Source organism: Pyxicephalus adspersus, chromosome 6 (genome assembly GCF_032062135.1).
Source record: "Pyxicephalus adspersus chromosome 6, UCB_Pads_2.0, whole genome shotgun sequence".
NCBI classification, from domain to species: domain Eukaryota; kingdom Metazoa; phylum Chordata; class Amphibia; order Anura; family Pyxicephalidae; genus Pyxicephalus; species Pyxicephalus adspersus.
Genome location: NC_092863.1, coordinates 72,933,095 through 72,953,853, shown reverse-complemented (window position 1 = coordinate 72,953,853; position 20,759 = coordinate 72,933,095). Strand labels below are relative to the sequence as shown.

Sequence of the window (20,759 nt, the reverse complement as noted above, 5' to 3'; positions counted from 1 at the left end):
ACTATGGTTAAGTCCTATGTTATTATGTCCTAAAAATTCTGACAGATCAATAAATGTTGTCATTTTGGAGTTACATGAAGATTGCATGTTAATTCATCATTAATTTGGTAGTTAAATGTGCCAAAAAGTTATTTTTTAAGAGACACCATCACCTTGCACCCATAGCCAAGAAAATGAGCATTGACCTTGGTTCTTGTGACAGTACCAAGGCCTAATAACCAATCACTAGACTCAAACATTGTCAAATAATGAAGGGTTTGATGTCACGGTTCCTCCAGGTCACAGACACCATAATTTGCCCAGAATGGACAATGTAACAATAGGGTTGATTTACTAAAGGATAAGTTAAGGCTGTTCACTTGAATTCCATCAATAATAGCTTTTATGATGTTTTTGATAATAGTATTATCACTTGTGAAATTCACTTTGCAAAGAATACTAATCAGTGTGCAAGAAAATGTAAAAACAATATGATTTTTGTTGGCTTGCTTCAGGAGAAGTATATTTTACTTAATGGTTAAGTCCATGCCATAGGGTCCACCATATTAAAATAGTAGCTATGCCGCTATTACTATCCTTGCATTGAAGGTGGTAAACATTTAAGAGTGATGTAGACTTCCTGGACAACTTCCCTTGATGTGTGAACTATTGGAAAATAGGTGCCCATTTTTAGTTCATATAAAACCTAAAAGCCAAATGGTGTAGGGCTTTTAAAATAGTTATTATAAAGAAATACACAAGGAAATTCAGTCACCTTAACCATATAAATATCTATCTCGAATATGTGGCCCCAAATTTTGTAGTAAATTACCCCCATTGATAATGCCTCAGCTGCAGAGCTAGTGCCCAATACTATAACAGTAAATATTCTATGGAATATTCTATGGAAAGTGATTAATTAATAAAAAATACTGTGAAGTTGATGACATCACAGTAAATGGCACACTTAGAACAAAAGAAGTACTCTGTGTTTAGGCAACAGCCTTTATTCATGTACAAGTGGCTTATTAATAAAAAAAACTGAAATAATACATATAATTTAAGTTCCTGAAAGAAACACATGGGAAGAACAACACACATCAGTATTGTTAAAATGATATTAGAGGAGAAGGCGAACAAAACACATACAGATATCCAAAAGTGATTTTCACTTTTTCATTATACTTTATACCTTCATTGTACAGTTTACAGTTATTTTATGACTGTTGATCTTTGTATTGTTTTGTAAGTCTTGTTTACTCTGGAGTGTTTCCTTTGAAATAACAATTTCAAAGTGTGAAAGTGTAAATGATGAGTTTCAAATTAAAATTCATTTTGCCACTATGCTTATTTTCAATGTATTACAAAGAGTGTTGCCTTGTTTATCTTCATTGTTATATATAGCACAAGTCTAAATGGTAACTGTTAATACCACCTGAGGCTCTGCCCCAAAAATGCCTTAAATACAAAGGGATTGCAATAAAAGCAAAACAATAAAATAGCATTGCCTGCACAACAGCCGGCAAGGTACAATTCAGTAAGTTAAAAAATGTTTACTTTACAGAAAGTGACTTCATCACAAAATTGTGCTTTCAGTTACTAAACCAGATCTCCTTAGAGGTAGGCAAACTTAAGCTCTCCAGCAGAAATACATATCCCAGCCTGCCACCGGCTAGCAGGACTTGCTAGGACTTGCAGTTCAATGACAGCTAGAGCATCACAGGTTGCCTTGAGATTTCTTCTCATCCTTTGATTTTATTCTCAGTTAAGAAACCGAGGGCAGACTGTCATTTGTTTTATCATTCATCTGTCTGGACGCCCTGTGAAAATTTTATGAACTAAACTAAGCTCTGCTACAATTGCACTTACATTTTCTGCTGGTTACATGACTAATGATATTTTGCACTGTCATTAACATGACAAAACTTCTTCCACTACGTGTGTGCTATATGTGTTGCTGAGTTGTTAGGTAAACTTCAAATATGGCTATATATCTTGTAGGTTTTTTTACAATTTCCTAGAAAGAACCCTTCGAGAAGGCAAGTAACTGCTAACAATACTCGTAAACTTGGTTATATTTGCATATCATGGACACGTTAAAATGGTTTATAACATGGAACATGGTTTTATAGTTATTGTTAATGCAATGGTTGTGAAGCTGGCCATACAAGGAAATTCAGTTATTTGCTGGCAAATCATCTAACCATCCAATGAAAGCTTTTGTTAATTTTTGTGACCAATGTACTATACTAGCATTCCACATGTAGTGAGCCACATTATGGCACAATACCAATGCAAACTTGCAGATTCGAGGGAGAGGGAGTTTTTCATGTAATAGCAAGGTTTTGATGACCCAAACCTTAAGTGGAAGTTATTGTGATTCTCTCTAGCCACACAAAGGGTACAAAGCCCTTGATTTAGGTATGAACCAATAACAAGGGGCACAGGAAAATATAATCTTCCCATTGAAAGTCCATTCTATTGACTCAAAGTTTGTGAACTAGAGTACTGCTTGATTATTGGATACAATCATTCTTGGTACACAGACTATCTATCAAAATAAATTGTTCATGGATGGTTTCTATGTATGGTCAGCTTAATCTTGGTTCCTTAATTGATACATTCCAACCAATATAAAATAAATGCCCTTTATATATTTATTATGTACAATGGATGTCAGTTTTCCCAAGCGGATGCAAGTGTGGAGTTGGGAAACAAAACTTGAAGGTTTACCTTGGGATATCACTAAACTTGATCTCAAAAAATGAATGCAGTTTAACAAAACAGCTACCCACATACAGATTGCAGCAGCACAAGAATGATATGTTCCCTCCCCACTATGAACGATAAAACCCTGCTAATTCAATGTTTATTTTATATTAGAATGCTGTACACAAGCTTGTTAATTTTCACAGATTGTTCTTAAAGAGTCTGAATAATATCTCATATAATTAAAAATACACATTTAAAAAAAGACTTTTACAAAGAGAAAACAGTTATTTTAATTAGCAAAAGCATGGAGTTCTTCATGGACCGGGGCAATATTTTTTTAAATTTTATTTTATACAAAAAAACTTGTACTTATTTTATTATTTCAAGGACTTTTAAAATATTAGCCAAGCTATCAAGGAAAAAAAACACATTTTGGCTTAAATTACCTACAAAAAGCCACAAATGTTTGCAAACTTCATTTAACCTTTTATATGAAAATAAGCAAAAATGTAATGTACATAATTTATATCTTTTATATATTAAGTGATGTATACCCAGAAAAGAAAAAACTAAAATATGTAAACTGCCAAAAACACTGAAAAGTATGACCCTACTTTTTGTTCAGTTAAGTGCCATTTTTTTTTTTAATTTTGTGAATTTCTGTGTGTTTTCATAGTTTACACCGGTTAGGTGGCCCAGCCAATCAACATTTCTAAAGCCACCCGCTGCTGGGTTTGTCCAAAACTTCTGTACATTTGACCATATGTTGCATGACAGCTGCTTTCTAGAAAAAAATTGCCAGTTCTGGCAAAAGTTTTCTTTTTTTTGTCTATTTACATGTAAATAACGTTGAACCTGCAACATAACACTATCTATTGTAACATACATTTTGCAAAGGGAGCACAACAGTGAAAAAAGAAGTTAGCTTCAAAACCTATTTTGTACAAGTTTTCTGTTGATAGCTTAAGTGCTAAGCTTGTTCTTTCAGCAGTTCACTTTTCACTTTACCCCTAGACTGAATCACTGAGGCATTTAAAAGTACTTTTACAAAACAGAGTACCTGACTTTATTTTTTTTTTAAATTTCCCCACACACAGCACATATAAAGTATATCGACCCACCCACCCTGCCCCATTCCCATTAAGGTATAGCACACACACTGCAAAAAAAAAAAATCTAATATATAATAATAGTATCATGTTGCCCATCCTTCAGAGAGCCGCATGCGCTTGACTGAGGGGCTTTCTCTTTCGTCCGGCGAAGGTCTGGTGAGTCCAATGGGGGAGTGGAAGTCGTTTCGGTGGTCTTCTCGGTCACTTCCATCATACGAACTGCTACAGCTGCTCAGGCTGTCAACAGGAGATCTCCCAGCCTCGTGGCGCGTGTGTTGAGGGTATCCCGAAGGTGTTGTGGTACGGTCTCTAGGAGGAGAAACAGGTTCTGACTTGATGTGGAGGCTTTGAGTAGAAGGCAGGGAGAGATTTGTACTCTGAGATAAGTGAGTGCTAGTGCAAGCTCTGTAGGAGGAAAGGAAACGCAGTTACAGAATGAGGAGGCTTAAAGCGCCTCTAAACTCACTAACACTCACAAAACAGACACTTTAAGCAGCAAGGCCAAACATTTGTCATTTTTATTTTACAGATTAAGGCTTATTTATCAAAGGGGAAGGAGCAATAACTCACAGTAACCAATCAGATCACCATTAAGAAGAATGCAAGATGACCTGATTGGTTGCTATATTTTACTGCAGGTTTTAAACTACTGCTTGCAGTGGAAGAAGATATATGTTTGCGGCAGTTATACTAAAACAGTGCCATATGAAACGTATGATAATAACGATTATAAAGGGGGGTATTACTAGTAGAAAATGATAGGCTAGTGGCCCTAAATTGTGATACATCTATCATACCTGACCTGTAGTCATTAACACATATTAGGAATATTAGAGCATCCTCTCTATAATGGATACACTACCCTCTTGTTCAGACCATACTCATCAATCACACACATTTGATAATCTTTGGACTAGCTATAAATGAGACCTTCAAATCTGAAGTCCCCATTTTCTTAATATGTTCTCCTACTGTAGGGTGAATAGGTGGGGAATCTAGGCATGACCTATATGTCTAGATTCACCTACGTGGTTTAGATATCTTATTTTATGTTTTGTGACTAAGTCCTTAACCTTTCCCAAGATAAATCTCCAGTGTAGGTTTCTACAAAACTTTCCTTTCCTAGAAAACATGCTGCTGAAAAGAGCTGGCCGAGAATTGGCCAAGCACAGGATCACTATGCAGAAAGTACATACAGTATATCAGCCAGATAAGGCTGTTTTGGACCAAACTACTTTTCAGTGCATAGTTGTGCACATATCAAACAGTGGAATGTCTAGAAGCATGGAATAAAGGACCTGTGGCAGGAGTATTATGGGGCCTACCATTGCCTGTCTCCTGGAAATGGCAGTCAACAGGCTGTGCTTGGCTCAAAAATCAAGAACATGTTGAAAGCATGCAGATCAACAGTATTGCTATTTATTTGATCCTCAGCACTAATTTAGGCACTGAAAATGTGTGTCTTTTAGCCATTTAGAAACATCTGATATGTTATAGCCAATAGAACTTTAACTAAAGTCTGTGGGGGACTTTACAGATAGAACCTTGGTCAGGTTTTCTTTTTTGTAGTGTCACAATTGGGGGGTTTACTATCGGTCATCAGGAAAAGAAGTGATGGAAAGTTTTCCCAATAATGACATATTGTGAAGAAAATCCTAACAGTGAAACGATTCTTCTTGGTAGTTTTAGCACTGATTAGTAACTGTCCTTGTCCACTGAACAGTCTACAGTGACAAGCAAGCCTGTTCTTTTCACAGCAGGAATGCCAGCCTTTTCTCACGTTTTAGGCCATGTTTGGTCAGCTGCTTAAAATGTCATGTCAAGTTTCTACCTTTAGTTACATTTGGGGATAGAAAGTGTATGGAATGTAACTGGTAAGCACAGAGCTATTTGTTTGAATAATCAGCAAACCCAAAATACCAATTATAGGAAAGAGCTACAATTACCATTTACAAATGTTCAAGTATGATTTCTTATAATGAAAAAAAAAGTATGAACAGAAACAGTACAGTTCACAAAGCAGTGTTGGAAAAGACAGGACTTCACAGTTAGTAAGAAACAATATGGATTTCTAAAAACTACCTTTAAGAAGATGATGACCCCCTAGAAATAAACTATGATGAAACCTTTCATTGCTCTGCCAAATACTTGTTCTGTTTTTGCAATTGGGACATTTTCCATAATATATATATATATTTATTTCTTCCCACTTCTCCCATTCTATACATTATTCATAGACCTTAATATATTATTTTTGGGGAGAAAAGTATTATTTAGTGAATGCAAATTATTAGAATTAGAATGCTCATGCTTCTTTTTAGTTCATCCACATATCTGTGACTATGTCACCAATAACAACAATACGAGTATATATATATATATATATATATATATATATATATGTAAATATATATACTCCCCTCAGACATGCCTAATGAACACTGGTAAAGTTGTAGCTGTTTTTCACTGATTGAACAGCAGCTCAGGCTAATAATACAACATAATCTTGCTTTTTACTATAAATTGTCTAAAGGTGCCCCCTGCTGGAATACACAGCAATGTGCATTGTAGGTTATTTTCTATAAAAGTATTTTATTCTTACTGAGGTTCTAAATGAACGTTGAAATGTATGTAAATGATCTTTATTTTACATAATATTCATTTATTTTATTAGTAATCTATTTAACTGCAATTAGTTTATTCTAATGTTTTTTACAGATCATGATGTAAGTAATACGGTTTAAATAAGAATGTATATAATGGCACTTTTTTTTAAACAAATAATATAGGTTAATTAAGTCAATGTATAGGTAGATTCACATATACTGTAAATAATAAAATAAGGAAAAGCTGTGGTGATTTGATAAACTGTCCTGGGTTTTTTTTAAGGAAAAGGTCTACAAAAAAAAAGCATAACTGAAATTTTTCCTGAAACTGCCTGGAATTTTAAAAAGAGCAAAGATATTTTTAGCCTAAAAAACTGGTTATCTAACTAAGTACCTTATAATGTAGTTTTTAAAAAAAATATTTTAATATTTAATATTGCACTAAATGAAAGCATACATGTATATATGCCCATGACTGGCTTATTAAGTCTTCTATTTAGGAAAAAGGTCAGTTCTTGAAAAATGTACTGTCATTAAGGTGGTGTGTTGGGCAGAGATTTTTGGATAAGGCTCTAGGCAGAGTTTGGACATGAATATATTTCACTTATGCTGTGTAAGCAATGTACACCCCTATTCTGGTATCATCCCATGTGAGCAGGGAAAGGAGAATATAGGTTAAAGTGCAACTGAACATTACTTGAAATGTCCTGCTCTTCCCCATTCTTTATTAAGGAGGGGGCATTTTAGTGGCATGGGAGCCTTCTCTGAAATTGGGTAATTGTTTTTTAAAGTTGGGTGAAGGTTCTTTGTAACTGAGTACTCATTATTTAAAATTTGACAAATTTGATATTTGGGTGCAACCTCAAAAGAAGTCATGTGGTTGAAGAATCTTTCATTTAAAGAGGAACCACTATGGATAGTATAAGCTGTCGTTGTAAAGAATGTTAATTGCCTGGATGGAAAGCTGATCTTTTGGTGTCAGTAGTTTCAGCCACACAACTGAAGCAAGCATGCAGATATCTTTGAGCCAATTAGATGCCCATTATGGGGCAGTGATTCAGAAGATTTTAAAGGCAGAGGATCAGAAAACCAACCAGGTAAGCTGTATTTGGGAAAATCAAGTCAATGGCCGCTTACATATTCTCTCAACACCCATATTTAAATAACGTTCACCCAACAATGAAAAATGTTCGCTTAACTTTAAAAAACCTTCACCCAACTTCAAAGAACACTAGTCCAACTTCAAAAGTTTTTCCTTTACAAACTGGACTCGGACATGTATGCTCATCCCCTGGTAAATGTGAGACTAGCCTGTACAAGAATAAAAATTGACAATGAACACCCAAAAAAATTTGTTTATAAATATAACACCTAAGTGTAACTTTATTATACCCAGCATAGAAACCATATTTGTTTAAAAAGTGGGAACCAGTGATAGGAAAACTATGGCACTATTTCTGTATGAAACATAAGTAAATGTTTATTTTCCCTATACTGTCATCCATCTGACTTACAGCTATTTTCCAAATTGAAACAAAATGACTTTACATTGTCCCCTCTCTGTAATTAGCTGCAACAAACAAGCGCTTTGAAAAAATATATGTTCTAGTTACTGGCATTTTGTGACAATAACTTTAAATTATCAAGACCCTAAGTACCCCTGGTAAGCTAATTACGGGAAGATATTGAAATGCTGGCAAGAAGGATTACAAAGAGCACATCATAGTAAAAACCATATGTCATTATATGCTTATTGTCTTCCTGTACTATGCAATTGTGAACCACTTTAGAGCTTTGCTTGTGTGCTCTTCTTCCAAAATAGATGTTGCTTTAGGATAAACTGCTTTGATATGCTCACTCTGGTTTATGGTATATGGAGATTACATGTGCTTCTCTTTTCTGCCAGCAGTAGGAGCTCTAACATGAAATATGATTTCGCCTGGCCATGAAAGCACAAGTAGGCTTATAATAAAATACTTTTTACATTTCATTAAACATCTAATAATTCCCTTCTATGACGGATTTTACATTTTGTTATATACAACACTTTAGATTTATTTTTCTTTATAACTGAGTGCAAACTATTTTTAAGTTAGTGAAAGTATTATATTAACAAAATGTATATGTGTATATGTTATATATTGGTTTATCTAAAAATGACATTAATGGATAAGTACATACAAGTTTCAGTTTTTGGCTCCTTTACACTTAATAATAAAGAACCTACATCCCACAATTACAAATGTCAAATATAACATTTTTCTGTGCAAGTTATATTTAGTAGTATAGTAATATTTTGATAATGTATGCATGATATTAGTAGCTCTTTCATATCAACTAACATTTTGGGTTTACTGGTCCTCTAAATGCACCGAGAAAATGGTAAATGTATTGTAAACCAATGTACAAACATGGAAATTGATTTGATGTTTGAATAAACCTCAATATGGTATTTATTGCAAATGTGAAGTGTATTGGAATGCACTGAAAGGTAAACCAAGAATGGTTCCTAAATAGCGACAGTATAATAATAACTATTGTGGTGATCTGAACTTCAAATACAAAATATAAGTTTTTTTGGATCCAGAACTTAATAAGGAAACACTAGTACTTAAGTCATGTGAGCATCTGATATTGTATCACATTGTACCTAGGGACATAACTTACCCCAAATGGCTGAGAGCGGATGGAGGCATGTTATGCAGATGGTGTTGTTGCCAGCCAGTAACTGAGCCAAGGTGAAGGGCACTGCTGTTAAACCCAGAGAGAGATGACAGGTCTGCACTGCTTAGAGAGTATTCTGCAATAGAAACACATACACAGAGAAACAAGTGTTCATGTTAGCGTTCCAGCAGAAAGGGTACATATTTTCCAGATTGTAAATCAATGTGGTTAAAGTGGTTTTAGGAAACATAGAGATTAAACTTTGTTGTCAGCTTCAACATTTAAGGGCACCAAAGGCCTTCATTTTCTTCCTAACCTTTACTCTGCGTCCTAGTAAAAGTGGACCTTGAACTAAAATGTAGGACCCCCAACCCTTGCTGTCAAAATGCTGCATAAAGGAAGCAAAAATAAAAAAGAGAAAATTATACAAAAGACTTACTCCTAGAGTTCCAGTGCCAATTAGTCTTTTTGGAGGATCCTGGGAAAGTTGAGGACCCTAAATCCAGCGAGACCATTCCCCTGCATAATGCATTAGCATCCTCTTGTGAGAATCGTGATCCTGAGCTTTCCCAGGATTCTGCTGTCAGGCACCTCAGCATCAGGAAGAAAGAATCCCAGGTGAGTATTTTTATTGTATTTTCTACGTGCAGATGGAACCATATTATGCTACCTTTTGTGAGTCGGGATAATCACAAAAGACATTAATACCCAACTTTAACCAAACTGGACACAAATATAAAGCTGATAGAGATTCTATCCAAATATAGAAGTAACCTAAAGCTCATCCCCAGGCAAAACTATTTTTGGTTAGACTTGTATTGCTGTCCATGAGATTTCACCTTGGAAAAAAAAACAAGTGAACAGTTGTCACTGGGGAGTGAAATCACAGTCAGCAGAAACTGATAATAGTAAACGGGGGGATTTTCCCCAGTGTGGGGAAAAAAAAAACAAAAAGGGGTCATAGGCTTTCTCTACTTAGTTGAAGTAAAAAAAAAAACAAAAAAAAAACATTCAGGTGGAGTCAGGCTTTAACTTTTTGTCTAGGTATTGGAAGCCAGTATTGGAAGCCAATGTGGCCTTTATTCCATATGGTCAGATTAAATTCTGCACACTTCAAAAAATGAATCACTGCCATGCAATAAAAAAAAGTAATTACGCTTCTAATGGCAACAAATATTTTTATTTGGATGAAAAATCGCTCTGACTTTGCTTTTTTAATAAAAAGCTGATCCATTGATATGCAAACAGTTATTTTTGTTATACAATGCATTAACATTATGTATGAGAAATATATATTTCTTTCTATATAATATATACTGTACAACTTGTGTTTTAGCTAAAATACATACAAACAGGATTTTCTTTTACTGTGTAAAGATCCATAAAGCAAAAATAAAGTAAGTTGTAGAGAAGACAGCAGATTCAGAAATGAAGGAGAAGGGGGGGGGGGTCTGTCTTACATTTAAGTTAAGCCATCTGGATAAAACTGAACTTGTTAGAAGAAGCCCAACTGAATGGTAGATCTTCTCTAAGTTTAGTTTTTAACTCCTTCTTAGCTTGAAAGAACAGTCGCTGAAGGACAAAGACAGCAACTGTGAAGGGGCATATTATTTTTCATGTGTGTTTACTTGGTTTAAAAATAGAGGACAGGACATGTCATTAGGTATCGCAGATCCTGCAGAATAACTGGCTTTGTAAAGTACAGAACACTGTGCTCCTACACTGCCCTCTTCTTTGTATTAAAATCACATGGTGTTTAAAGAGAACTTGTCATACATAGCAATGATGCATTAATTCCTAAAATAATATAATAGTCTGAGATGAGTTAGCAATGATGTATTATTCATTCTTAAATCAATATATTTTTTGTAAAATGACTTAGAAATAATGTATGCTTTTTTATTACCTACTTTGTGCTCTACTAAGTATAATCGGGAAGGTGAGACCTCACTGCGGTTCATTTTTCTTTGCAAAGACTTCTAAATTAACTAAGCGAACAGATGAAGTTGTGATCACTCCAATCATGTACATGAAAAAAATTCCATAAGGGATGAATATTTCTTTTCACAGCACTGATATGCATACTTGATGGGAGATGGGAGTGTATGCCTATGTCTGTCTCACTCACCAACCCATGCCATAGGTAGATACTGCTGCCAGGGCAGGCATAGCGGCACGAGTGACAAAAGCTCCTGTGGGCTGTCTCTGGCCTTGGTAGTCTGGTATCATCACCGGAACACATGACATGTGCGGGTAAGTGCCTCCAACGTCCTACCCTGCAGATCAGTGTTTCTCAATCAGGGTTTTCTGGAACCCTGGGGTTTCTCTAGACCAGTGTTTCCTAACCCTAGGGTTCCTCCAGAGGTTGCTTGAGCAATGAACTATTTGTGACTTACAGGTCAGTTTAAGTGATACCAATGACCTTTTTGGCTATCTGTAAGGTTGACAGCGATGTAAGAGACGTTCTTCCTATTGACCACCACACTAATATAAAGTTAACATTGGATGTACTAATTATAGCAGGGGGTCCCTGAAAACCTGAAAGTTATTTCTAGGGGTTCCCTCAGGTAAAATGGTTGAGAAACATTGCTGCAAATAGTAAAAGTTGCACAGAAGTGGGAAAAATGAAAAAATAAGTTTCCTGCAGGGTGTAAAGCCAACTGATTATTATCTTTCAGAACAATAAAATGCATAGAAAAATCAAACACCTGTATTCTCGATTTGCTTACCAGTGCCATACGTTGTTGAAATTGCTGATGGGTATCCTCCCATCCCCTGCCCAGGTAAAGTCGGTGTTGCTACAGGAACAACTGGGGTAGCCAGTGACTGAGCAGATTGTGAGTTGTTTATCCTTTGATTCTATTAGGAGAAAGCAAAAGAACAACAAGTCTATTATTAAGTTTATCAGGTGTACAACATTTTTATTATTTTTTTCCTTAAGAATAAAAAAAAAAAAAACACTTCAGCATGATACAAATTAATCATTTAGCATGTGGCTCCCATGAACTCTTCCAACCCTATCATTTACAATCTTTCAAGAGACCAAGTGTCTCCATGGCAACCCATTACATCAGCTTCTCCTAGGCAATTGAACTTGCCACAAGTAAAGGTTGCTTTATTGTGGGTTGAAAACAGACCATGTGGAAAATTGATGAAATATGCATACTGTACTATCATTGTTTCCTTATCATTCAAATGCAAAAAAAAAATGTCATTAAAATTACCAGTGACTGGGCTTAGACTTTTTTCAACCAGACACCTTGACAATGACTTGCTGCAGTTATCATGGAAGGCAGCAGATGGCAGTAAGAATCCTTTCTGCGATTTATTTATTAGGAAAGTCTCAATTTTTCACGTTATATAAGACAAAAGTATATAACTATTGCAGCAACCGGCAATAATAAACGTGTAGTGGCCGAGTGACAGCGCACCTTTGACAAAACTGAGGCTGTCTCCAGGCTTGGTATTTACTAAGAAAAAATATTAGTGTTTGGTATATTCTTTTTAATTATAATTTGATATTGTGGAATTTTCCTGCATGGTAAAAAAACAAAGTAGAAGACTGAAACCTTCTTAAACACTTTTTGCCACTTACCAAAAGGAGATCGACGTCCTCAGACTGAGAGCAAGGAAAAGGAGTATTAAGTAACAATTAGTAACGATACATTATTAATAAAGGTGAAATGATAGTTGAAATATAATGTTGCTTGTAGAATTTAAATGCACAGCAAATCTCTAGCATGGCCCTCGCCCACTGTATTCATTTCCTGGGATCGTCATTAATAGAGAAAATATAATTCTAACCTCCTTCTACTCCTGACTCTACCTAGATGCCGAAGTGTGACCCACATAGGTCAATTCTCTAATCCCAGGAGAGATCTCATTTCTTTAAGGGGCAAGAAATAAATCATGCCGATGACTTCTTGTTAGGTACATCAGGAGAAGTATTGTGAAGCAAGCAGGGTAATTTGTAGGGTATAGGCCAAGAGGGATATGAAATTAACTAGTTTTAATATATTCCTGTCCTTTTCTTAACAGACTTCCGATGTAGGTTAACAAATAAAAAATAAAATCTCCCCTAAGTCCCTGGAAAGTCCTCACCAAGGTCCAACACTGCTCGTGTTCCAGGTTCAATGACGCCCAGTGTCATTTAACCCACTTTGAGCCAAGGCTGGCAAAGACATGATCCATGAGTCAGTGTTATTTTTCTTTTAAGCTTTTTTTTAATACTGATATGAATTTTTTTAACATTGTGAAAAAAAATCTTTATTTTACAAAAAAAAAACATTTTAAACAGGGTGAACCAATGACAGTGGTGTCACAGATCAATAAAAAAGCAAGGCATGAGCATGTGGAGATGATGCATTTAGTTATGTCTGTTTTTTTATGTTTTGTCTGTTTTATGTTTTGTTTTGTGTTTTTTTATCTGTTATGACCCTTTTCTTATTTACAAGTTAGGAGAACAGCCCAGCTGTTCTTGATGTAAGTTTATATATATGAGTTTGGATCATGGGAACTAGGGAAATTATTAATCCTTGTGACCACTGTCACTAGAACTGAATTGAGGGGAAATCCAAAATATATATACCACAATCTTTTACCCTTTCTTAAGAATACATTCGTTAGTCTAAAATGTAGATTACTGTAAAATATACATACAGTAATTTCATTATAAACCTTACTAGATGTTGCTCTCAGCTCTTTTATTTAAGGTCATGATAAATTTTACTTTTAGTATCATCGTAAATCTGGGGAAATGACAGCAAAATCTACAAATAAAATGATTAAGCGTGTGACTAAAGAATGAACTCTCCCACTGGCATAGATTCTATTCAGCCATATTCAGAGCAGAATATCTATGGTTTGGCATTGCTCAGTGTCTCACACATACAGTATGATTTTTCTACAACACATGGCACTCAGTATGGCTGAAAACAGCACAAAGTTCCAATTCATCCACAGACAGCCCTGATTATTATTCTTTCAGAGCAGTTAGTAAGGATGCAAACTGAGACGCCCACATAATATAATACAGCATTCTAAACATTTACTAGCGGATATAAATAATATTAACAACAAAATAATAATAATAAGATGAGGAATAATCATTTACCACAGAGGGCATTGTATTCTTGCTGCCAGGTGGAATAAGAACTCGGAGGTCAGGTTTACGATTGTTCATCCCCAAGTTCATTGGCGGTGGTGACTTTGTTTGCATATTTTTATTCAAGTTACCAGGTGAGACCAGCAGACCTGGTGAGTTACGATGATTGCCATACCCATTTCCTGTTACAAGAGAAAAAAAAAGAAGTTTGTATTATACAGGGACATACATATGTTGGCATAGCATATACATTTCATTTCATGATCATTGAACAACAATGCTGTAAAGCTGTCCACTATCTATTTGTTCAGTTGTACCATTGTACCTACACTTGTACAGACAGTTTGTAACGTGTGTAACTAGCTGAAGATTGTTTTCATACAGCCTACATTTTAGTTTAAAATCTGCTAAAACATCATTTAGTGAATAATAATGTTCTACACAAGTTCCATCTTTTTTGATGTATTAGTTTACATCAAGTCAAATTAGTTCAGAACTCTCCACATTTTATAGGATCTTGTAATCACAAAATTTTAATTTAAAAAATAGATCAATTTAAAAGAAAATATGGAAAAAATTAATGCCCTGGTTATTTAATTAGTGGATGACTTCTTTAACAAACACTAAGCAGCTAATTAAAAAAAATGGTTCTTTGTAATCAATAAAGCTCAGAGGTATGGGTTTGTCAGGGATCCTGTTATTGGTGGCATTACATGCATAAAAAAAAAAGAATTGCCAACCCTAGAAGCTATAGTCTAATACCTCCATCATACTCATAGGCTAAACACATGCTAATGCACTGGAAAATGTTAAAAAAGAGGAATATGTAGATATATGAGATATAGATATACATTTACACATGGTTACATACATAAATTTTGCCTTTGAAAAATGTATTTTGCCCTTTGGCTGTTCCTAGAAATGTTTTTAACATGGAAAATAAAAAAGAGAGGCGCTAAAAGATTTTCACGTGCCTCATTATCTCCAGACATTTTACTTCTGCAAGTCTCCTAATTTCTTTTCTCATCTCTCCTTTCTTGTATCCCTACAGTGCTAAATCAACACTTGATGAGAGATTGCTTCCTATTAGTTACCAGCTCTGCTGCTCTTTGATATGTCAACTTATTGAAACATATGTCTTGCTAATTGCATTTGCATGCTTGTGTTTGCTTTTACTCGCTTGAGATTGAGGGACTAAGATAAGACGTATTTACTGCCAGGACGCCAGTGATTTTTTACAATTTAAGACAATCAAGCAGACTATGTCTAACATGAAAATGACTTTGTAAGGGGCATGCTGTGTACTACAGGTGCCTGGAACGAGTGGAAAAGATTTACTAGAAGTAAGAAATGGATACCACTTGTTTTTATTTCTTTTAATGTTCTGCTTTACAAAAGAAAAACACATACATTATTTCAGTTTTTTTATCTTTTGGTCATGATGGGTTATCTTTTAAATGCATGCCAGTTGCTTTCAGATTGTTTCAAGTAATGTTTAGTAGACCTGTATTTAAATGTTATAGTTTCCAGCCTCTAAATGAACATACTTGGAATGGTGAGACTTGAAAAATGTCAAATGCCTGCCCTTGGAAAAATACAAGCATGTGGCTCTCTATTACAATATAATTCTGCATCTGACAACCACCCTAAAAACCATTACTCAGAGCCACAGATTACATTGTGGTATACTGTAAATACTAAGGAACATGATGTTAATTGTAAAGCAGACTGGGTTTTCCAAAAGCAGACCTTGCACCTAAAAAGACCTATTCATTCTTTAAAGGTGTTTCTTCCTTTCTTAAAAAATGACGCTTATTCAGTAAAAATGTGGGTAATATATTTACCTATCCAAATTTCCACCCATTCAATCCAGTGTTTAGGTGGTAAAATCCTTTGATCAGAGTAGCCAAAATCTTACAAAGAAAACACTCCCAGTACCCAGTTGCAGCATCTTCTAGTAAGATTTGGAGCATTCAGCATCCCCCATGATATCATCAAAAGGTAGATGTCAGCCAATGTGTTACAAAAGCGGTCACCTCCATGGTTTAACCATGTCTATGCAATTTTTACATCTAGTTTACATTTACACATATTAGTTTAGATTAGTTCCATAATCACTACTGTAGCTGTAGGAAGTGTAGTAGATTATAAGCTGGCAAGGCTGGGGAGCACATTGGATGGCATCTTGTGTCTGGCTAATTAATTATGATAATAATGAGTTATATTCTCATTTCACTGATTGTGGCACTTCCACTTCATCCACCTGCATGGACATTGGGACCTCAGGACCCATCTACATGTATAGACCTTAAGATTCAAGGACTTATCTACAAGTACAGGTCCTAGGGCCTCAGGACTTATCTACATGTACAGACCCTAGAGTTCCAGCACTTATCTAAAAGTACAGGTCGTAGGACCTCAGGACCCATCTACATGTACAGACTCTGGGACCTCAGGACCCATCTACAAGTACAACCCTTGGGGCTTCAGGACCAATCTACATGGATATACAGAAACATCCCAGGATTCATGTACGAGTACAAACCTTAGGATATCAAGCCCTCCTATAGGTATAGACCTTGGGACCTCAGGACCCATCTACAAGTACAGACCTTGGGGCTTCAGGACCCATCTACATAGACGTACATGAACATCATAGGATTCATCTACAAGTACAGACCTTAGGACCTCAAGCCCATTTATAAGTATAGACCTTGGGACCTCAGGACCCATCTACAAGTACAGACCTTGGGGCTTCAGGATCCATCTACATGGATATACATAAACACCTCAGGATTCATCTACAAGTACAGACCTTAGGACCTCAAGCCCTTCTAAAAGTAGAGACCTTGGGACCTCAGGACCCATCTACAAGTACAGACCTTGGGGCTTCAGGACCCATCTACATGGATATACATAAACACCCCAGGATTCATCTACAAGTACAGACCTTGGGACCTCAAGCCCTTCTATAAGTAGAGACATTGGGACCTCAGGACCCATCTACATAGATATACCTTAACATCCTAGGATTTATCAACAAGTACAGACCTTGGGATCTCAGGACCCATCTTTATGTTATTAATATCATCAAGAGTTCTATAGCAGGTGGTGGCAAATGGTCTAAGCATAGGCAGTCCGGAAAAAGTTTTAAAAAGGATAGACAAATTCTTTTTTTCCGCAAGCTAGTCCTTTAAATCTCTCTCTTTAACCGAACACATTACATGTTATACTGTGTTGCAGAAAATGTTTAATATTGCTATAATTTTGTTCTTGGTTTACTAAATGTGTGTTCATATTGTTTCACATATGCACACAACTATGAATTTCATTCAAGCTGTAGCCAAAAGTATAGTACACTTTGTGCAATCCATCTGTTTTCCATTTTCGCATACTGTATAGTCAGGAAATCCATTCATTTATGACATATAATTTTTGCACTTTCAAGTGGGTAGAGGAATGTGACACAGCGCATAGAGCCCCATTTAATTTGATCATTTTCCAGACGGAATGTAATTGTAAAGTATAGGTTTAGAGCAGGTTTAACCATACATTTGAGTTTTTACTATTTCATGTTTTCTTTATTCTCTTTCAAACACAAAAATAATGATTCTCTTTAACCCTTTAAAAAAACGCCCATAAGATGTAATAGTTTAGCCTAAAAATGACTATGCATAGCTGGATTATTTTAAAGGGAAACCATGCCTACATTTGAAAGCTATTGTTGCTAATCTTTTTTTTGTAAAATACCAGTTTACAGGCTGTTGCCAATTTAGTGGCTTCAGTATTTAACAGTAAATCACAAGCTTGGGATCTTTTGCAATAATGATCTGCATGCTTGCTTTAGGCTTGCGTCAGACAGTGAAAGACATCGCTCTTAAAGCTGACTTGCTCCACAGTGCCTACAGCTACAGATGTCAGTAAGGGTCTTGTTTTAACATCCAGTTACTGTATGGTAATGCTTGGACAAAGGCTCACCTAAACTTCAATCAGTTTGTTGTATTTGGTATTGTCTTCCATATATCGGTTAGGGTATTGGACCTTGCTGTGTAGGATAGGGAGATATGTTAGGATAATTGGTGAAACATGGATATATTGGGCCGGATTTGTTAAAGCTCTCCAAGACTGGAGAGGATACACTTTTATCAGTGAACCTGGGTGATCCAAAAAATCTGGAATGGATCTGGTCCAGGAGTTAAACATTTGCTAACAAATAGCAAAGGACTTTAAGAAATCAATTTCAGGTGTGCTGGATCACCCAGCTTCACTAATGAAAGTGTATCCTCTCTAGTCTTGGAGAGATTTATTAAATCAGTCCCATTATCTGCCGTTACATAGGTCAGTGAAGCAATCCTTAGGAATACAAAATTGCCCATATTCACAGAAAAAGTTTGAATTCAAACTTTAATTTGTCCATGCCTTTTGAAACAACGGCACTTGATGTGATATTTATCTAATGACTCTGAAGCATATTTATAATTACTTCTCAATCTAATGTAGGTGCAACTTGGATGCCTGCACAGCTGCTCAATAGTACATTGCCTTCAGTAATAGCATGCAGTTGAACTCTTCATAATGATTTATCTTTTAAATGCCATATATCAAAAGTCTGATGTTTACTAAAATGAGTAATCTCAGACTTTCTGGGAAAGCCGGGACAGGCTGGTCCCTCAAAGGTTTCATAGCGTACGTTTCAATGAAAACATAGGTAACTGCATTTAAAAAAAGGAGTGAAGTTAAAATAGTTGTCCTTGGCGCTGATCTTCTTCTGATGAAAGATGTACACAGAAAAAAAACAAAGTTTTTTCCTCTTGACACAATCTAATCTGTCCTTGAATGTTAAACTACAATATCTTGTAAACACACTCAAAATACAGAGGAAGGAAAGAACATAACAAAAACGCAAATTATCATATAAGAAATACAAATTGAAGAGTCACAATCATGAAGGTAATCTAATTTGTTATTACAAACTAAAAAGGCAAAAATTCATCAAAGAAGTCTGGTTATAGTTTTTGGAATAATTTCTATCATGGGATGGGAAATATGTTATTTATAAACAACACTAAATATAGCTAAAATGTTTCAACACAGTAAAAGGAATTATATTAGCAAAAATAGACACAACAAGGTCCAATGGTAAATAAATTAAAAAGAATGTGTAACTTAGGATATTGTATAGTAGACATAATGGTAATTTTCAAGATACAGATGATTATACATGATTATAATGGTAAAGTAAATGGTTAAACATGTGTAATGAAACCGACCAAAAACCAAAAAACAAAATATCAATTAATTTTAAAGCATTGCAATTCTTAAATATATTTGAAAGCCATACATCCACAAATGAAAATTTATTTTGGTTTTTGGTCGGTTACTTTACAATTATAATCATGTTTCATCTGCATCTTGAAGATTAACCATTATGTCTGCTATACAATATCTTAAGGTACACATTCTATATAATTTATTTACTATTAGGATAAAATTCATGAATGTTTGGATATAAGAGAAACTTTAATCTATTTTTGCTAATATAATTTCTTTTTTTGTGTTGAATCATTGAGTGATATATGTTATCCTCTTAAATGCTTTAGTGTGGGTCGCCTGAGAAAGCCATGTTAGGCAAAACGCGTTGGGTTGAGACTCTTTATATGACCCTGGTGACTCACACAAGTTTGTAACAAAACATAATCCCTATCCATTGGGTATTTATTAGCATCTTTTGGGGATGTTTTGAAATTATATGTTTTTATATTATTGTTTATTTTTGTATTGTTTGAGATATTATGATTTGTCTAAATTATTAAAGTAACTGTTTTATATCTTTACCACATCTCTGTGCCTACAAAACACCTCCTTCCTTTATCTCTTTCCTTTTCTAGATTTCATGACACGTTTAATTATATACACTTTTGAGGCTGTGGCACATAACTAGGTTCACCTGGGATAACCTTTGATACATTTTTTTATATTATATTGTTATATTGCTCTCAGTTCCTATATGGTGATTTGTTTTGCCTGATGTCTTGGCACATTTTTACTTTATGCTCATGTTGCATACAGTACATCTACTCATTGACATTAGGGTCACAATGGCTTTCTTTAAATGGAATGTATAGTCTTTTATTTATTTTTAGTTATACAGTGCATTTTAAAAGGATCAGTTTGATTAAAATGATAAACATGATTCAATTAAAAAATGTATCTCTAAATGATCTATACATGTACATGAGGGAAATTATAATTGATTGTTTCATGTCGTTTTCCAGTATTATGGTTGTGTTTTACTTCTTGTTCTCACAATTACAGTCTTTGATTCAGGTGCCACCCAGAACACTCTTTGCATTTTAAAATGTCAGTGTTTAAAAAAGCATTTCCCTTCAAAATATATGGTTATTATTTCCAGTGTCCTGTGTCTTGTATCTTTGATCTACTGAACTGATATAGCCTGAACCAGGATCTTCAGCATTCAATACTTCTAAACGTGCCCCATGCCTGTGCTTCCTAATGGGTACTCTGGTTCCATCCACTGACCTTATGTCACCACTATGCCCTCTTGTGACGCAGACTCAGGAG

General features: G+C 35.2%; 1 protein-coding gene across 10 annotated transcripts in view; it reads right to left on the bottom strand.

Annotated features, from left to right (window-relative positions):
- Window positions 1-970: 970 nt before the first annotated feature.
- Window positions 971-20,759, bottom strand: part of MEF2C (myocyte enhancer factor 2C) — a 179,170-nt gene continuing 159,381 nt past the window's right edge. For 5 of the 10 annotated variants that reach the window (XM_072416178.1, XM_072416172.1, XM_072416169.1 and 2 more), the window contains 5 exons: window positions 14,187-14,359; window positions 12,669-12,692; window positions 11,803-11,932; window positions 9,077-9,209; window positions 971-4,208 (listed from right to left, as the gene is read on the bottom strand). In XM_072416178.1, the coding sequence (XP_072272279.1) occupies window positions 3,887-4,208; window positions 9,077-9,209; window positions 11,803-11,932; window positions 12,669-12,692; window positions 14,187-14,359 (782 nt within the window). In that variant the 3' untranslated portion in view covers window positions 971-3,886. The remainder of the gene's footprint in view (window positions 4,209-9,076; window positions 9,210-11,802; window positions 11,933-12,668; window positions 12,693-14,186; window positions 14,360-20,759) is intronic. The other 5 variants (XM_072416177.1, XM_072416176.1, XM_072416174.1 and 2 more) reach the window with 3 other exon arrangements.